Source organism: Halichondria panicea, chromosome 14, assembly GCF_963675165.1.
Source record: "Halichondria panicea chromosome 14, odHalPani1.1, whole genome shotgun sequence".
Taxonomy (NCBI): domain Eukaryota; kingdom Metazoa; phylum Porifera; class Demospongiae; order Suberitida; family Halichondriidae; genus Halichondria; species Halichondria panicea.
In genome coordinates this window covers 6,324,631-6,344,364 of record NC_087390.1, presented here as the reverse complement: position 1 = coordinate 6,344,364, position 19,734 = coordinate 6,324,631, and the positions used below count along the sequence as shown (strand labels likewise).

The 19,734-nt window shown below is 40.0% G+C and overlaps 3 protein-coding genes across 17 annotated transcripts in view; 2 read left to right on the top strand and 1 right to left on the bottom strand.

The window, feature by feature from the left end:
- LOC135348208 (calaxin-like) overlaps window positions 1-19,734 on the bottom strand; it is a 33,296-nt gene that overhangs the window by 11,855 nt on the left and 1,707 nt on the right. Inside the window, exons 3-4 of one of the 3 annotated variants that reach the window (XM_064546423.1) lie at window positions 19,419-19,570; window positions 7,170-7,303 (exon numbers count right to left, since the gene is read on the bottom strand). The exons of 1 other annotated variant lie outside the window; for it this stretch is intronic. In XM_064546423.1, the coding sequence (XP_064402493.1) occupies window positions 7,175-7,303; window positions 19,419-19,570 (281 nt within the window). In that variant the 3' untranslated portion in view covers window positions 7,170-7,174. Of the gene's footprint in view, window positions 1-7,169; window positions 7,304-18,800; window positions 19,017-19,418; window positions 19,571-19,734 lie in introns of those variants that run through there. One more of the 3 variants, XM_064546421.1, reaches the window with a different exon arrangement.
- LOC135348196 (uncharacterized) lies at window positions 42-14,991 on the top strand. 13 transcript variants are annotated; one of them, XM_064546397.1, is made up of 5 exons: window positions 4,775-4,916; window positions 11,706-11,882; window positions 11,951-12,580; window positions 13,750-14,507; window positions 14,586-14,991. In XM_064546397.1, exons 4-5 carry the CDS (start codon window positions 13,758-13,760, stop codon window positions 14,799-14,801), a joined length of 966 nt encoding a protein of 321 aa, XP_064402467.1. In that variant the 5' UTR covers window positions 4,775-4,916; window positions 11,706-11,882; window positions 11,951-12,580; window positions 13,750-13,757; the 3' UTR covers window positions 14,802-14,991. The 13 variants fall into 13 exon arrangements, with proteins under 13 accessions (XP_064402473.1, XP_064402471.1, XP_064402472.1 ...); XM_064546393.1 differs by having other exon boundaries at window positions 13,746-14,507; XM_064546394.1 differs by having other exon boundaries at window positions 11,951-12,597.
- On the top strand, window positions 17,690-18,783 carry LOC135348202 (uncharacterized). The gene is made up of 2 exons (XM_064546412.1): window positions 17,690-18,306; window positions 18,372-18,783. The coding sequence occupies exons 1-2, from the start codon at window positions 17,725-17,727 to the stop codon at window positions 18,582-18,584; spliced, it is 795 nt and encodes a 264-aa protein (XP_064402482.1). The 5' UTR covers window positions 17,690-17,724; the 3' UTR covers window positions 18,585-18,783.

Here is a 19,734-nt window from a genome sequence, read left to right as displayed (position 1 = left end):
GTATAATTATAGTACTATTATTTTATGCCCAATATGGCATGGCATAATTGTTGGGCATAATGTGGTTTCCTGTTCGTCTTTTATAATTATAAGAGGCAGTTTTGCACAGAGAGCCAAGTTGGTCAGTTTTGGGAGCACAAAGCTTAATTGTCCTCTGTCCGGCCGGAATCAAGAAGGTCTGTTATAGTGGAAGGTTGTTTCTGTGTACTTAGACAGTAGATAGTGATTTCAATTTGTGCCATAGCTAGTGTCCTCTATGGATAGTCTTGCAAGCCAGCCGTTACAATCTTTCAGGGTCTAGGTCCGCGAGGCTACTCTATAGAGCTAGAGAGGTTGTGCTCCAGTGGGAGGGTCCGTTAGGCCACTGTTAATGAAAGTCATGTTTCTGGTCACCTCCCTCGTTGAATTTCACTACCTCATAAAAAAATGACATCCTTCATTATTTTCATTAGCCACACCTACTTGTGGGTGTATCATATGATAAATCATTGAAGTGTACAATGTTAAATTACTCTTGTACTGTCCTTCATGTTTGTGTTGTTGTGTTTAATTAACAGGAAATGGGGGTTTTACAGGAAGTGATGTCACAATAATGAATAATGATAACCTCCCTCCCTCAGTAGCTGGTATAGCCTCGAGACCAGCCGTTCGTTATCTGAAAGAACGCCTGGTAAAATTCCAATGTAGAACTCGTTTAGCTGAGTCAGCGAGTGGTTAGGCTTGAGTAGTTGTGAACATGATTGCGGTACAGTAGAACCTCGATTATCTGGCTCTCCATTATTTGGGACCTCGATTATCCGACTTGGCAGTTTTCTTGTTATCAGATCAGAAAATGGGCGTGTCCCTCAAACGCGCATGCGCGTTGCAGCTGTTACCATGGAGACATGCCTGCTTATCTTCTGCACATGCACATACAACCATGTGGCACTGCTGTTTATCAATAAAATGGGTGGATCAAGGCGTGGTTTATCTATTCGATTATCCGGCATATTCACTTATCCGGCCTGCTTCTGGAACCAAGGTGTCCGGATAATCGAGGTTCTACTGTAACCGCAAACACAACAATACTATAGCTAGCTGCACGTTACTGGAAGCATCATAATGATATTCACGGGCAAGTTGCGGGCAATTATTGGTCCAAGAAATTCCTGGACCAGTTCTACATTGGAACTTGACCAGGCGTTCTTTCAGATAACGAACGGCTGGTCTCGAGGCTATAGCTGGTATAGGTATAGCGGTAAAGTGATTCCCAAACCAGAAACATGACATTCATTAACAGTGGCCTTATCATATGGGAGGTTACTGTATTGGGAAAAATTGCATTTTAAGCAGATCCATTCAGGCACAGAAATTACTATAGTATATACAGTGCTGCACAATAGCATGCAGGCATGGGAACTATTACTGCAACTTGATGGCAGATGAAGTCCATCTGTTTTACGCTTATTGCATGTGTGTTTACTGTATTAAATGTGGTTTGCTTTTATCATCTACTGTAATTAAAACAACAAACGGAAACTGTTCACCTCCCTATCATTAATTATTAATGCTATAATAATTATAGACATGCACATTGCTGTACCATAATAACACAGTATGTGATGTAGCCTTGAATCCACGCCGATTAAAATACGTGTTTTAATCGGCGTGGATTCGAGGCTATAATAATTATGTGATGTGACTCAATTTAGGCCAGGCAAAGTAGATTAGCAGTTTCTCATCAGCCCCCTCATGGCTTCCCAAAGAGGTTCAGTATTCATCATGTTCGGGGTGTGGTCTAAATTAATGAGTTACACCCAGCCACATGGCAAAATTATTAAGAAACCAATTACTGCATGCATGATGTATTTGCTTGTGTAATGAATATCATTAAAATACCTTATCAATTTACAAAAACCATGTAATGAGAAACTACTTGCCTAAGAAGATGAGTCGTCAACCAGCTCCTAAAACAAGTCACCAGGTTAAACCACAGCCAAACAAAGAACAAGAGTTGTACGAGCACGTCGAGATGCAGGAACAAAAATCTCATTACATGACAATCAATCGTCCTAACCCCGTTGAAGTTGAGAACAAATCCCAACTAGCTGGTCAAATCTGCACTAAAGTCAAGAGGGGGAAATGTGTTGTGATTGCACTGATTGCTGTATTTATGGTCATTGCTCTAGTTGTGTCTCTGGTGGCTGTCATCATATACAGTCCTCTGGCCAGCGGTGGAGACAACACTAAAGTCGAGGATCTGTTGTCGAGGATCTCACAGTTGGAAGGAAGAGTGCAAGCAATTCAGGGGTTGAATGTCACAGTGGCAAATACTGTTAAATCGTCGGCATTGTACTCTTCCCAGATAGCCAGCATGCAAAACTTAATACAGACCTCAACTTTGGCACAGAACAACCTTCGTCAAGATTTGGACCGTCTCCGCACAATCAACCTCTATGAGGGCTGTATCCAGGAGACCGGGACTTGTACGATAACACAATCATCATCAGTCACTAGTTATGCCACTTGTAGCACTGCTTATGTAACCATCAATCCTGGAGTAAGTCTATAGCCTCTAATACACTATAATCACATGATCAAGTGTACAGCTCATAACCATATCAATCCCATACAGGACACACAGTACTTCATATCCAGCATATTGTGTGATTTTTCTTATACCAGCTACTTCACATCATCCACATACTACAAGAGTGGAAACAGTATTCGCTGCTCCTGTGAAGTTACTGCTCCCAGTAGTTCTGGTCACAGCTCATTCTATATCTATAATCCTGTCTGCACACTGACTGTCACCAAGTGTCCTTATACTAAAAACCTCCTGAGCTGAACTGACTTTAAGTATTGTTGCTGAAATGTACTAAACTGAGATATTGTGTGTACTTTAAAACAATGCATGAATAGCTTACGTATACGTTGGTGTATATAATGTTGTCTGTCACCCTCTTGCTTAATTCTAATTAATTGCTTGTACTTGATTTTTGTAGTATATATAAAAATATAGGATGCGTTGTTGAAGTTTACTGCAGAGTCATGATCACCCACATACCCAACACCCAGTATTGAGTGCTGCACTAATTGACCTACTTTAATTGGCATTAAGGTACAATATCTGCATGTCATTAAGTGTTAGGCACTGAATATTTTAGCTGAGAAATCCCAAATCTAACACAGTAGAGTCTGGTAAACTAACAGACTAACAGTCACTCGTTCTCAGTAATATACGCAGTGAGACATCACATGAGACAACTATAAACTTAAATTTATGACTTTATGGCAGATGTCTGTGATTTTACATACAAGGTGGTCCATGCAATAATTGCTAGTATGCTATATAAATAATTATGATGTGCATGATTCATATTACACACATCAGTTGAGAAGATAAGTATATATAGCCAACCAGCTTCTAAACATGATAAGTTACCCAGTGAAAGGACAGCCAAGCAAAGAAGAAGACGTGTATGAACAACTTGAGATGCAGGAAGAACAGTCTCAGGACTGACATGACCACCATTCACCCTAACCCCGTTGAGGACAGTTCTCAACTATATACTCGGTCAAATCTCCATTAACACCAAGAGGAGGAATGTTGTTGTGATTGCACTAATGCTTTATTTCTGGCCTGTACTCTAGTTGTGTCTCTGGTGGCAGTCATCATACAGCTCTTCTAGTGTAGTAGATTACTATAGTTATGTATGTACTTATGGTTATAACAAAATCAAATTTGCAAGCCATGTATGGTGACATACATAAGTATGGTGACTACATGCAGGGATTTGCTACTGTAAGTGCATGGAACCCTCCTACGACCACTCCTGAAGGCCAACTGTGATATTAAGGCCAGCCACCCAGGTCCCAAATGAACACAGTCACAGTGTGTGCAAAAGAACCTCTCAATAAAGGCCTCTATATAATTATAATGGCCAAAATTTTGTTTCCCAAAGTGTACGTCATAATAAAAGGAGATTCACTGTACCAAATGAGATAATAAGTACAATTTCAGCGGCAATCGGACTATGATGATACTGTCTCCTCACAGTTTCTTATTGTGCAGAACTCAGTGCAAAACCTGAGCTTGGTACAGAACAACCTTCGTCAAGATTTGGACCGTCTCCGCACAGTCAACCTCTATGAGGGCTGTATCCAGGAGACCGGGACTTGTACATTGCCAATTCCTTATTGGATCGGCTGTCACACTGATGGTATATATAACCATCAATCCTGGTGTAAGTGTATTTATCATAATTATATATCTACATACATTGCATGAGGGTGGTATCAATCCCACATGCATGCAGGACACACACAGAGTACTTCACATCCAGTATATAATATTATGGTGATCTGTCTAATACCGCCTTCTTTGTGTCAACCTCGTACTACAAGAGTGGAAACAATATTAATATTCGCTGTAACTGTGTCCCGACGGTCATGGTCATGGCTCAGTAGCCTTGGGAAGTAATTCCGTCTGCACACTGACTATCACCAAGTATCCTTATACTCAAAACCTCCTCAACTGAACTGACTTGATAATACGTATTTTGCTGAAACTACTGAATTGTCTTGTGACATTGTGTGTAGTTCAATAGATAATTATAGCTGCATAGATTGTGATGTTACCCTTTACTATATTATGTGCATGAGTTTATCAGAATAATTTACCACCCTGGCACTGAACTCCAAACACATACCCAATTACCTGCATACAGTTTTTTGCTTATTTCTATTAATAATTATGTTGTATAATTATAGTACTATTATTTTATGCCCAATATGGCATGGCATAATTGTTGGGCATAATGTGGTTTCCTGTTCGTCTTTTATAATTATAAGAGGCAGTTTTGCACAGAGAGCCAAGTTGGTCAGTTTTGGGAGCACAAAGCTTAATTGTCCTCTGTCCGGCCGGAATCAAGAAGGTCTGTTATAGTGGAAGGTTGTTTCTGTGTACTTAGAGAGTAGATAGTGATTTCAGTTTGTGCCATACATAGCTAGTGTCCTCTATGGATAGTCTCGCAAGCCAGCCGTTACAATCTTTCAGGGTCTAGGTCCGCGAGACTACTCTATAGAGCTGGAGAGGTTGTGCTCTAGTGGGAGGGTCCGTTAGGCCACTGTTAATGAAAGTCTTGTTTCTGGTCACCTCCCTCGTTGAATTTCACTGCCTCATAAATCATTATTATGACATCACTTCATTGTTTTCATTAGCCACACCTATTTGTGGGTGTGTCATATGATAAATCATTGAAGTGTACAATGTTAAATTACTCTTGTACTGTGCTAGTTGGGCGTTGCCCGACCGTCTCCTGACGGGAGATCAGGTTGCAAGCCTATCTGGGATTTGTTCTAGCGCCACTATAGTGGCGCCCTATCAGATTGCAGCATTTTTCACGTGCTTGGTTACACTTCTGTTTGCATCTAGTTGCGAAACGTCTACATGTACAAATCCGCTTGCAACCCGACCTCCCGTCAGGGACGGTCGCCGTCATAGTTTGTGTTGTTGTGTTTTTAATTAACAGGAAATGGGGTTTTACAGGAAGTGATGTCACAATAATGAATAATGATAACCTCCCTCCCTCAGTAGCTGGTATAGCCTCGAGACCAGCCGTTCGTTATCTGAAAGAACGCCTAGTCAAGTTCCAATGTAGATATAATTATAGGTAGCTATAAGCACAGCCACCCAGTACCCAACTTTCAATGTCGATTGATTTTAATTATTATTTTGCAGATCCACTCAGGCACACACACAATTGCACAGAAATTACTATACAGTAGATACAGTGCTGCATAATAGCAGAATATGAACTATATAATGTAATTTATTGTGATTTGGTGGCAGATACAGTCCATCTGTTTTGTGCTTAATGTATGTAGTCTACGCATGTTTACTGTATAATGTGGGCGTTTGCTTTCACTATTATCATAGCAACAAACAGAAACTGTTTACCTCCCCCTATCAAAATGATAATTATGCTCTAGACATGTACGCACATTGCTGCACCATAAAGGCTATAAATACACATTATATGTGATGTGACTCAATTAGTTGAGAAGATGAGTCGTCAACCAGCTGCTAAAACAAGTCACCAGCCAAACAAAGAACAAGAGTTGTACGAGCACGTCGAGATGCAGGAACAACAATCTCATTACATGACAATCAATCGCCCTAACCCCGTTGAAGTTGAGGACAAATCCCAACTAGCCGGTCAAATCTCCACTAAAGTCAAGAGAGGGAAACGTGTTGTGATTGCACTGATTGCTGTATTTCTGGTCTGTGCTCTAGTTGTGTCTCTGGTGGCTGTCATCATGTACAGTCCTCTGGTCAGCAGTGGAGACAACACTGAATCAAGTGCCAGCACTGCCGGAGATAATATGTTGTCGAGGATCTCACAGTTGGAGGGAAGTGTACGTGCAAGCGTTCAGTGGCAAACACTGTTAATTAATTATCAGCATTTTACTCTTCCCATGCAGATAGCCAGCATGCAGAACTTATTACAGACCTCAACTTCAATACAGAACAACGTTCGTCAAGATTTGGACCGTCTCCGCACAATCAACCTCTATGAGGGTTGTATCCAGGAGACCAGGACTTGTACGATACCAACATCATCAACGAGTACTTATGCCACTTGTCTCACTAGTAGTGTGACCATCAATCCTTGAGTAAGTCTATAGCCTCTAATACACTATAATCACATGATCAAGTGTACAGCTCATAACCATATCAATCCCATACAGGACACACAGTACTTCACATCCAGCATATTGTGTAATCTTCAATTCTATACCGGCCACTTCACGTCATCCACATACGACAAGAGTGGAAACAATATCCGTTGCTCCTGTCAAGTTACCTTTCCCACTGGTACTGGTCACATAACATTCTCACCAAGTAATGGCATCTGCACACTGACTGTCACCAAGTGTCCTTATACTCGAAACCTCCTGAACTGACTTGATAATACGTATTTGCTGAAACAGAACTGAGTGTATAATTATAGTTAATAGAATGAGTAGCTTTATAATGTTATCTGTTACCCTCTAGTTAAGTTTAATTTTGTGTCTGATTACTGTATATACCATGCATAGCTGCTGCAATGCCACCCACTCAATTCAATTTAATACATGCAACAATCCCTTGTATGCATGCATGCAGTCATAACAATTAATACTGCATATTTTAGCTGAGAAGTCCTCTAACAAGGTAGAGTCTGGTAAACAAGGTTCCAAATGCTTCAATCAACAGTCGCTCATTCTCAATAGACTTCTTGAAATCCTCCAGTGACACTTTTGAGTCATTGTCATGATCCTGCAGAGAAACAGAAAGATGTCGTAAATGCTATTACATTATATCGTCGTCACGATTTGCAACAACTTACAACAAATTCTTAACTCTGAGATCTCAATGTAAGTAGTGACACATGCATGTTTAAAGTGACACTGTTTACAGTAACATGAAGCTTTTCATCATTGCAATAGTGTTTTGTGGCTGTGTTACCATGGTTTCTCTCTTATAATTATGCAGCCATGTGTGCATGTGTGATTTGGCCAAAAAAGTATATGCAGCGTGCAGTGACATCACATGAGACAACTTATAGCTTGATGACTTTATATGGCAGATCTCCGTATACTTGTTCGTCATAAGTATATCTGTGGTGTTTATTGTGAAGACATAATTATGCCAAAATATATGCTTGTTTGTAGCTATACTGTATAAAATTTACATGCATGTGTTAGTGGATGAATATTGTAGCTTTGATATAGGTAGCTAAGTACAGCCACCCACTTTCACGCACAATTGCACAGAAATTACTATACAGTACAGTGCTGCACAATAGCATGCAGTGCATGGGAACTATATAACTTATTGTGGCTTGATGGTATGCAGATGAAGTCCACCTGTTGCAAGTGTGTTTACTGTAATGTGGGGTTTGCTTTCATCTAAAACAACAAACAGAAACTGTTTACCTCCTTCTATCAATATGATAATATTAATAATGCTATAGACATGTATATATATGCACATTGCTGTTACCATAAAATACACATTATGCGATGTGACTCACTCAATTAGTTGAGAAGATGAGTCGTCAACCAGCTGCTAAAACAAGTCGCCAGGTTAAATCACAGCCAAACAAAGAACAAGAGTTGTACGAGCACGTCGAGATGCAGGAACAACAATCTCATTACATGACAATCAATCGCCCTAACCCTGTTGAAGTTGAGGACAAATCCCAACTAGCCGGTCAAATTTCCACTGAAGTCAAGAGGTGGAAATGTGGTGTGATTGCACTGATTGCAGTATTTCTGGTCATTGCTCTAGTTGTGTCTCTGGTGGCTGTCATCATATACAGTCCTCTGGTCAGAAATGGAGACACTGGGAATCTATTATCGATGATTCAACAGCTGAAGGAAACAAACACTGCTAAAGAATCCCAGATAGCCAGCATGCAGAACTTAATACAGACCTCAACTTTGGCACAGAACAACATTCGTCAAGATTTAGACCGTCTCCGCACAATCAACCTCTATGAGGGCTGTATCCAGCAGACAGGGACTTGTACGTTGGCAGCAAATGGCAATTATTGGATCGCCTGCAACACTGGTGTTGTAACCATAAATTCTGGAGTAAGTCTAAACATTGCCTTTTGGGTCCCCCACCACGTGATTAGTTATGTATGCACAGTTTCATAACCATATCAATCCCATACAGGACACACAGTACTTCACATCCAGCATATTGTGTGATGTTTCAAATCCCAACTACCTCGTGTCAACCTCGTACTACAAGAGTGAAAACAATATCCGTTGTCGCTGTGAGGTTACCTATCCCAGTGGTAGTATTCACAGTATATTCTCGTTCAATGGCATCTGCACACTGACTGTCACCAAGTGCCCTTATACTCGAAACCTCCTGAGCTGAACTGACTTTAATTATTACTGCAACTGCATGTCGAAACATTGTGTGTAGTTCAATAGAATAATATACTGGTGTTACAATGTTGTCTGTTACCCTCCAGCTTAATTACATTTTGCCTGATTACTGCATACAGTTCAGTACTTTGTAGCTGCACAGCCATGCACCTTCAATAGAGTAAGTCGCCGAACTCCGTCAGACATCAAAGTGCGTCAGGTATAAAAGGGTGTGTAATGCACGAACAAAACAAGACTGATTCAAACTAATTAGACACACTAACAGATGGCCATGGGACTATTATCCAGCGAAAACTTGGATAGGCCAAATCGCTTCCAGTCCGAGGCAGTGATCACTTGGAAAAAACTACCGAATAATTCGATTTGCGCCAGAACGTACCGATCCCTGTTTTTGCCAAACTACACAGCTAGAGCTAACTGACACAAGCTAAGTACAATCTAGATACTCATAGAGTGCAGTACTACCTATCAATAATTATATGCATGTATGTAATGTAGCCTCGAATCCACGCTGATTAAAATACATATTTTAATCAGCATGGATTCGAGGCTGATATGTGATGTGACTCTAATAGGTCAGGCAAAGTAGATTAGTAGTTTCTCATCAGCCCCCTCATGGCTTCCCAAAAAGTTCATCATGTTAGGGGTGTGGCCTAAATTAATTAATGAGTTACACCTAGCCATATGGGAAAAATTCTTCAATTACAGATGATGCAATTTTTGTTTGTGTAATAAAATAATAGACCTCATCAATATGTGATCTAATCCAAAGAACAAGAGTTGTACGAACACGTCGAGATGCAGGAAACGACAATCTCATTACAATCGCCCTAACTGCGTTGAAGTTGAGGACAAATCCCAACTAGCCGTCAAATCTCCACTAAAGTCAAGAGGGGGAAATGTGTTGTGATTGCATTGATTGCAGTATTTCTGGTCATTGCTCTAATTGTGTCTCTGGTGGCTGTCATCATATACAGTCCTCTGGGTCAGCGGTGGAGACACTGGGAATCTATTGTCGAGGATTCAACAGTTGGAGGAAACAAACACTGCTAAAGAATCCCAGATAGCCAGCATGCAAAACTTAATACAGACCTCAACTTTGGTACAGAACAACATTCGTCAAGATTTGGACTGTCTCCGCACAATCAACCTCTATGAGGGCTGTATCCAGGAGACCAGGACCTTGTACGATAACACAATCATCAGTCACTAGTTATGCCACTTGTAGCACTAGTAGTGTGACCTCGTGGAGTAAGTCTAAGCCCCTATATAATACACTATAATCACATGATCAAGTGTACAGCTCATAACCATATCAATCCCATACAGGACACACAGTACTTCACATCCAGCATAGTGTGTGATTTTTCTCATACCAGCCTACTTCACATCAGCCACATACTACAAGAGTGGAAACAATATTTACTGCTACTGTGAAGTTACTTATCCCAGTGGTGCTAGTCACAGCTCATTCTCTGTCTATATGATCCTGTCCGCACACTGACTGTCACCAAGTGTCCTTAATACTCGAAACCTCCTCAACTGAACTGACTTTAAGTATATTATTGCTGAAATGTACTAAACTGAGATATTGTGTGTACTTCAAAACAATGCATGAATAGCTTACGTATTCGTTGGTGTATATAATGTTGTCTGTCACCCTCTTGCTTAATTCTAATTAATTGCTTGTACTTGATTTTTGTAGTATATGATGCGTTGTTAAAGTTTACTGTAGAGTCATGATCACCCACATACCCACCCAGTATTGAGTGCACTAATTGACCTACTTTAATTGGCATTAAGATACAATATCTGCATGTCATTAAGTGGTAACCACTGAATATTTTAGCTGAGAAATCCCAGATCTAACAAGGTATAGAGTCTGCATGCATGGTAAACTAACAGACTAACAGTCACTTGTTCTCAGTAATACGCATGCAGTGAGACATCACATGAGACAACTATATATAAACTTAAATTTATGACTTTATGGCAGATGTCTACTGTTTAATAATTATATACTGTGATTTTACATACAAGGTGGTCCATGCAATAATTGCTAGTATGCTATATAAATAATTATGATGTGCATGATTCATAATTATTACACACATCAGTTGAGGAGATAAGTATATATAGCCAAGCTTCTAAACATGATAAGTCACCCACAGTGAAAGGACAGCCCAGCAAAGAAGAAGATGTGTATGAATAACTTGAGATGCAGGAAGAACATGACCACCATTCACCCCAACCCCGTTGAGGACAGTTCTCAACTACATACTCGGTCAAATCTCCATTAAAACCAAGAGTTGTGGAATGTTGTTGTGATTGCACTAATGGCTTTATTTCTGGCCTGTACTCTAGTTGTGTCTCTGGTGGCAGTCATCATACAGCCCTTCTAGTGTAGTAGATTGCTATAGTTATGTATGTACTTATGGTTATAACAAAATCAAATTTGCAAGAGTGGTGGTGACTACATGCAGGGATTTGCTACTGTAAGTGCATGGAACCCTCTTACCGGCCATGGCACTCCTGAAGGCCAACTGTGATATTAAGGCCAGCCACCCAGGTCCCAAATGAACACAGTCACAGTGTGTGCAAAAGAACCTCTCAATAAAGGCCTCTATATAATTATGATGGCCAAAATTTTGTTTCCCAAAGTGTACGTCATAATAAAAGGAGATCCACTGTACCAAATGAGATGCAGGGTATAAGTACAATTTCAGCGGTAATCGGACTATGATGATACTGTCTCCTCACAGTTTCTTATTGTGCAGAACTCAGTGCAAAACCTGAGCTTGGTACAGAACAACCTTCGTCAAGATTTGGACTGTCTCCGCACAGTCAACCTCTTTGAGGGCTGTATCCAGGAGACCAGGACTTGTACGTTGCCAATTCCAATCAATCCTTATTGGATCGGCTGTCAAACTGGAGATATAACCATCAATCCTGGTGTAAGTGTATTTATCATAATTATATATCTACATACATTGAGGGTGGTATCAATCCCACATGCATGCAGGACACAGAGTACTTCACATCCAGTATATAATAATTATTGTGATCTGTCTATAATACCGCCTTCTTTGTGTCAACCTCGTACTACAAGAGTGCAACAATATTTGCTGTGACTGTGTCCCGACGGTGATGGTCATGGCTCAGTAGCCTTGGGAAGTAATGCCGTCTGCACACTGACTATCACCAAGTATCCTTATACTCAAAACCTCCTCAACTGAACTGACTTGATAATACGTATTTTGCTGAAACTGAATTGTCTTATGACATTGTGTGTAGCTCAATAGCTAAGAATGTATATATTATATAATTATAGCTGGATAGATAATTACCCTAAGCTTTACTATAAATTATTATGTGCATGAGTTCATGAGAATAATTTACCGCCCTGGCACTGAACTCCAAACACATACCCAATTATCTGCATACAGTTTTTTGCTTATTTCAATTATGTTGTATAATTATTATAGACGTGCGTCTATATAGTACTATTATTTTTATGCCCAATATGGCATGGCATAATTGTTGAGCATAATGTAGTTTCCTGTTTGTTATAAGAGGCAGTTTTACACAGAGAGCCAAGTTGGTCAGTTTTGGGAGCACAAAGCTTAATTGTCCTCTGTCCGGAATCAAGAAGGTCTGCTATAGTGGAAGGTTGTTTCTGTGTACTTAGACAGTAGATAGTGATTTCAATTTGTGCCATATAGCTGAGTGTCCTCTATGGATAGTCTCGCAAGCCAGTCGTTACAATCTTTCAGGGTCTGGGTCCGCGAGACTACTCTATAGAGCTAGAGAGGTTATGCTCTAGTGGGAGGGTCCGTTAGGATGAAAGTCTTGTTTCTGGTCACCTCCATCATTGAATTTCACTACCTCATAAAAAAAACTCATTATTATGACATCACTTCATTGTTTTCATTAGCCACACCTATTTGTGGGTGTGTCATATGATAAAAATTGAAGTGTACAATTACTCTTGTACTGTGCCTTCATGTTTGTGTTGTGTTTTTAATTAACAGGAAATGGGTTTTACAGGAAGTGATGTCACAATAATGAATAATGATAACCTCCCTCCCTCAGTAGCTGGTATATAGCCTCGAGACCAGCCGTTCGTTATCTGAAAGAACGCCTGGTCAAGTTCCAATGTAGAACTCATTTAGCTGAGTCAGCGAGTGGTTAGGCTTGAGTAGTTGTGAACATGATGCGGTAACTGCAACCACAACAATACTATAGCTAGCTGCACGTTACTGGAAGCATCATAATGATATTCACGGGAAAGTATGGTTGTTGCGGGCAATTACCGGTCCAAGAAATTCCTGGACCGCTGGACGAGTGCTACATTGGAACTTGACCAGGCGTTCTTCAAATAACGAACGGCTGGTCTCGAGGCTATAGCTGGTATAGGTTTAGTGGTAAGGTGATTCCCAAACCAGAAACATGACATTCATTAGCAGTGGCCTTATGGGGTTCTGTATTGGGATATTGCATTTTAAGCAGATCCACTCAGGCACAAAAATTGCACAGAAATTACTATAGTATATACAGTGCTGCACAATAGCATGCAGGCATGGGGAACTATAATTATATTGGGACTTGATGGCAGATGAAGTCCATCTGTTTTATGCTTATTGTATGTGTGTTTACTGTATTAAATGTGGTTTGCTTTCAGTAATTAAAACAACAAACAGGAACTGTTTACCTCCCTCTATCAATATGACATTAATGTTGCTATTATATAGATATGTATATACGCACATTGCTGCACCATAAAATGCTATAAATACACATTATGTGATGTGACCCAGTTAGTTGAGAAGATGAGTCGTCAACCAGCTCCTAAAACAAGTCGCCAGGTTAAACCACAGCCAAACAAAGAACAAGAGTTGTACGAGCACGTCGAGATGCAGGAACAACAATCTCATTACATGACAATCAATCGCCCTAACCGCGTTGAAGTTGAGGACAAATCCCAACTAGCCGGTCAAATCTCCACTAAAGTCAAGAGGGGGAAACGTGTTGTGATTGCACTGATTGCTGTATTTCTGGTCATTGCTCTAGTTGTGTCTCTGGTGGCAGTCATCATATACAGTCCTCTGGTCAGCAGTGGAGACAACACTGAATCAAGTGCCAGCACTGCCGGAGATAATCTGTTGTCTAGGATACAGCAGTTGGAGGGAAGAATGGAACAACAGGGAACCAACCACTCTTTTGAATTGCTACAAAAATTCCTGGAAGCACAAGTTCAGCGGCAAATGGACTATAACTATATATTGTCGAGGATCTCACAGTTGGAGGGAAGGATGCAAGCAATTCAGGGATTGAATGTCACAGTGGCGAACACTGTTAAATCATCAGCATTGTACTCTTCCCAGATAGCCAGCATGCAGAACTTAATACAGACATCAACTTTGATCCAGAACAACCTTCGTCAAGATTTGGACCGTCTCCGCACAATCAACCTCTATGAGGGCTGTATCCAGCAGACCAGGACTTGCACGATGCCAACATCATCAACGAGTACTTATGCCACTTGTCGCACTAGTCCAAGTATGTCCATCAATCCTGAAGTAAGTCTAAGCCTCTAGTACACTAATAACATGATCAATTTTAAGTGTACAGCTCATAATCATATCAATCCCATACAGGACACACAATACTTTACATCCAGCATATTGTGTAATCTTCAATTCTATACTGGCCACTTCACGTCATCCACATACGACAAGAGTGGAAACAATATTTACTGTACCTGTCAAGTTACCTATCCCAATAGTGATGGTCACAGAACATTCTCACCAAGTAATGGCATCTGTACACTGACTGTCACCAAGTGTCCTTATACTCGAAACCTCCTGAACTAAACTGTTTTAATAATACTACCTATATTTTGCTGAAACAATTAACTGAGGCAGTATAGCTGCTCTAAATGGTGTTTATAATGTTATCTTCTAGCTATAAGTTATTGTGTACATTTTGCACAGTTCTGTACATGTTGTATAATAGCTAGATATTGCACATAGTGCAAAGCACTCATAATAATGATCGGATGAATATTTTAGCTGAGAACTCCTCTAACAAGGTGGAGTCTGGTAAACAAGGTCCAAATGCTTCAATCAACAGTCGCTCATTCTCAATAGACTTCTTGAAATCCTCCAGTGACACTTTCGAGACATTGTCATGATCCTGTAGAGAAACAGAAAGATGTCGCAAATGAATGCACATCTATAACGTATATATATATATATATTTGTTGCCCAGTGAGTGGGCAGATCAAAGCAATCCAGTGCTCAGTATATGGCATGTTGCATAACTGCCATGGATGGCTACCATATATTGCACTGGATTATATGCACTTGCACTGTGTGTAAATGCAGTAGATTTCTTTAAGAGATATCCAGTTGGGACTTATGCCCCACCATCCTACCCAATACTCAGTTGGTCCCTTTTATAGGCTACTACCTTTACAACTACTAGTGTGAAGAAAACCTAAAAAATTTACTATGGAATTCAGCAAAACTAATGAATACACTAAATTCCTTCAAAACACATGTCTTTTATTACGATTTATATGACCAGTCAGACGAGTTTAACGTCATTGGGCAACAAGTTAGTTATTGCAGGCGCCCTCGTGCAACATGCCATATATTGCACTGGATGATATAATGCCCTCGGGGCCTGCGGCCCGAGGGCATTATATTGCTCCAGTGCAATATATGGCATGTTGCTGGCTGGGCAATAACTAATACATACACGTTTTATAATGACATTGAGCTATAGGGTATCAATCCATACAGGACACAGATTACTTCACATCCAGTATATTGTGTGATCTGTCCCATACCGGCTTCTTTGTGTCAACCTCATACTACAAGAGTGCATGGAAACAGTATTCACTGTGACTGTGATATTACTGCTCCTCCCAATGGTGATGGTCACGACTCGGGAAGTAATGTGGTCTGCACACTGATTGTCACCAAGTGTCCTTATACTCAAAACCTCCTCAACTGAACTGACATAATTATAATAAGTATTTTGCTGAAACTAAATTGTCTTGTGACATTGTGTGTAGTTCAACAATATATATATATTATAGCTGCATAGATTGTGCATGATGTTAATAGTTCGTTACCTTTACTATGTGCGTGCATGAGTTCACATTATAATTTATATGAGATGTCCTGCAGAACCACCACCCACTCAACTCAAACACATACCCAATTACCTGCATACCATGCAGTTTTGCTTGTTTACAATGAGCTATACTGTATAAAATTTACATAAGTTAAAGTGATGTTGTAGCTTTGATATATATAGGTAGATCTAGCTATAAGCACAGCCACCCAGTATACTGTGACCTAACTTTCAATGTCGATTAATTTTAATTATTATTTTGCAGATCCACTCAGGCACACACACAATTGCACAGAAATTACTGTACAGTATAATACAGTATAACTTACTTCTCCTATTAGTACTGGTCACAGCACATTCGCTGTCTATTATCCTGTCTGCACATAGCCTCGAGGCCGATTAAATAATCGGCAGGCTAGTCTGTATATACACTGACTGTCACCAAGTGTCCTTATACTCAAAACCTTCTGAGCTAAACTGACTATAACGTATTTTGCTGAAACTGAACTGAGACATTGTGTGAATGAGTAGCTACATGGTGTTTATCTGTTACCCTCCATCTAGCTTAATAATTATTTAGTGTACATTTAATTTGTTGTTGTCTGATTACTGCTGCTGCTGCATACCACCATAATGAACTCTTGATACCATGCATCATAATGTTGTAGATACTGCAATGCCACCCACTCATTCAACACATGCATACACAATCCTTTGTATGCATATATATAGTCATAACAATTAATACTGCATATTTTAGCTGAGAAGTCCTCTAACAAGGTAGAGTCTGGTGAACAAGGTCCAAATGCTTCAATCAACAGTCGCTCATTCTCAATAGACTTCTTAAAATCCTCAAATGACACTTTTAAGTCATTGTCATGATCCTGCAGAGAAACAGAAAGATGTCGTAATGCTATTAATAACATCATACCGTCATCAAATTTGCAAGGACTACAACAAATTTTCACTCTGAGATCTCAATGTAAGTAGTGACACATGTTTAAAGTGACACTGTTTACAATAACATGAAGCTTTTCATCATTGCAATAGTGTTTTGTGGCTGTGTTACCATGGTTTCTCTCTTATAATTATGCAGCCATGTGTGTGATCAACGAAACTGGCCAAAAAGTATATGCAGCATGCATTGACATCACATGAGACAACTTACATCTTGATGACTTTATATGGCAGATCTCCGTATACTTGTTCGTCATAACTCATAAGTATATCTGTGGTGTTTATTGTGAAGACATAATTATGCCAAATATATACTTGTTTGTAGCTACTGTGTAAAATTTACATGTGTTAATGGATGAATATTGTAGCTTTGATATAGGTAGTAAGTACAGCCACCCACTTTCACGCACAATTGCACAGAAATTACTATACAGTACAGTACTGCACAATAGCATGCAGTGCATGGGAACTATATAACTTATTGTGGCTTGATGGTATGCAGATGAAGTCCACCTGTTGCAAGTGTGTTTACTGTAATGTGGGGTTTGCTTTCATCTAAAACTACAAACAGAAACTGTTTACCTCCTTCTATCAATATGATAATATTAATAATGCTATAGACATGCATGTATATATATGCACATTGCACCATAAAATGCACATTATGTGATGTGACTCACTCAATTAGTTGAGAAAATGAGTCGTCAACCAGCTCCTAAAACAAGTCGCCAGGTTAAACCACAGCCAAACAAAGAACAAGAGTTGTACGAGCACGTCGAGATGCAGGAACAACAATCTCATTACATGACAATCAATCGTCCTAACCGTGTTGAAGTTGAGAACAACTCCCAACTAGCCGGTCAAATCTCCACTAAAGTCAAGAGGTGGAAATGTGTTGTGATTGCATTGATGACTGTATTTCTGGTCATTGCTCTAGTTGTGTCTCTGGTGGCTGTCATCATGTACAGTCCTCTGGTCAGTGGTGGAGACAACACTGAATCAAGTGCAAGCACTGCCGGATATAATCTGTTGTTATCGAGGATTCAACAGTTGGAGGAAACAAACACTGCTAAAGAATCCCAGATAGCCAGCATGCAGAACTTAATACAGACCTCAACTTTGGTACAGAACAACATTCGTCAAGATTTGGACCGTCTCCGCACAATCAATCTCTATGAGGGTTGCATCCAGGAGACCAGCACTTGTTCGTTGTCACAATCATCAACCACTACTTATGCCACTTGTACCACTAATCAGGGTGTGACCATCAATCGTGGAGTAAGTCTAAGCCACTACATAAAGCACATGATCAAATGTTAACCATAATTATCAATCCCATACAGGACACACAATACTTCATATCCAGCATATTGTGTGATCTTCCCTTTACCGGCCACTTTGTGTCCACCACACACTACAAAGGTGGAAACATCATTTACTGTGCCTGTCAAGTTACCTATCCCAGTAGTGATGGTCACAGAACATTCACGCCAAGTAATGGCATCTGTACACTGACTGTCACCAAGTGTCCTTATACTCTAAACCTCCTGAGCTGATGAACTAACTTTTTATTTTGTTAGAACTAAACGGAAACCTTGTGTGTAGTTTCAGGAGTTCATGCATTCCTGGTAATTCATATAGAATGAGTAGCTCTACATGGGTATGTTATCCTCTATAATTATAATTAATTTTGCGTGCATAATTATCATACTGCCTGTTCAGTCATTACACATGCATGTTTATGTTGCAGAACCACCCACTCAATTTCCACATCTCTTAGTGCTCATATATAACACACAGCAATACAGTGTCAAGCACTACCGTAATAATAATAATAACGGCTACTAGCTATTGAATATTTTAGCTGAGAAGTCCTCTAACAAGGTGGAGTCTGGTAAACAAGGTCCAAATGCTTCAATCAACAGTCGCTCATTCTCAATAGATTTCTTGAAATCCTCCAGTGACACTTTTGAATCATTGTCATGATCCTGCAGAGAAACAGAAAGATATCGTAAATGTACTTACTATAATACATGCATACATGTGTATATACAATACATGTACAGCAGACTGCCAACGCTACTATACCGTATTACTAGAATGTTTTGCGAGCATCAAACATGCGTATGCGAACATTGAACAATAAAAATCGCATTATTACTAGTAAATACACACGATCCTTGCCAAAACGACGCAATAGTTAGATTGCAAAGGGTCAACTTTTCTGTTGATTTGGCTCATTCGCAAAGGTTTTTCATACGCAAAATATTCTAGGTACTCAGTTAGTGGGGGAATGAAACTAGTGAGAAAGAATTGGGGATATTGGAACGAAAGGGGAGAGAGTGGGGATAGTGTGAGAGAGTACTGACAATAGTTAGTCTCTGTCTCACCATTCTCTTGACCATGCCCTCCACTATCTCCTTGATACCCTCGTCTGGGTCCTCCTCTGTCAACTGTTTGGGCATCGTATTCTTGAGCATCTGAAACATCTCCTCACGACTGATGTAGCCGTCATCGTTGAGGTCGTACACTCCAAAGCAATCTAATATAAAAGGGACGGGGGCAATGGATGACGAGGGCCTAATAGTTATACGTATAATACCTGTGGCTACAATAATATGTATTAGTTAATGTACAGTGTAGAGGGGTTTATGACTGTAAACCTCCCGACCACGAGGGCGTAGCCCGAGTGAGAGGTGTGGTTTA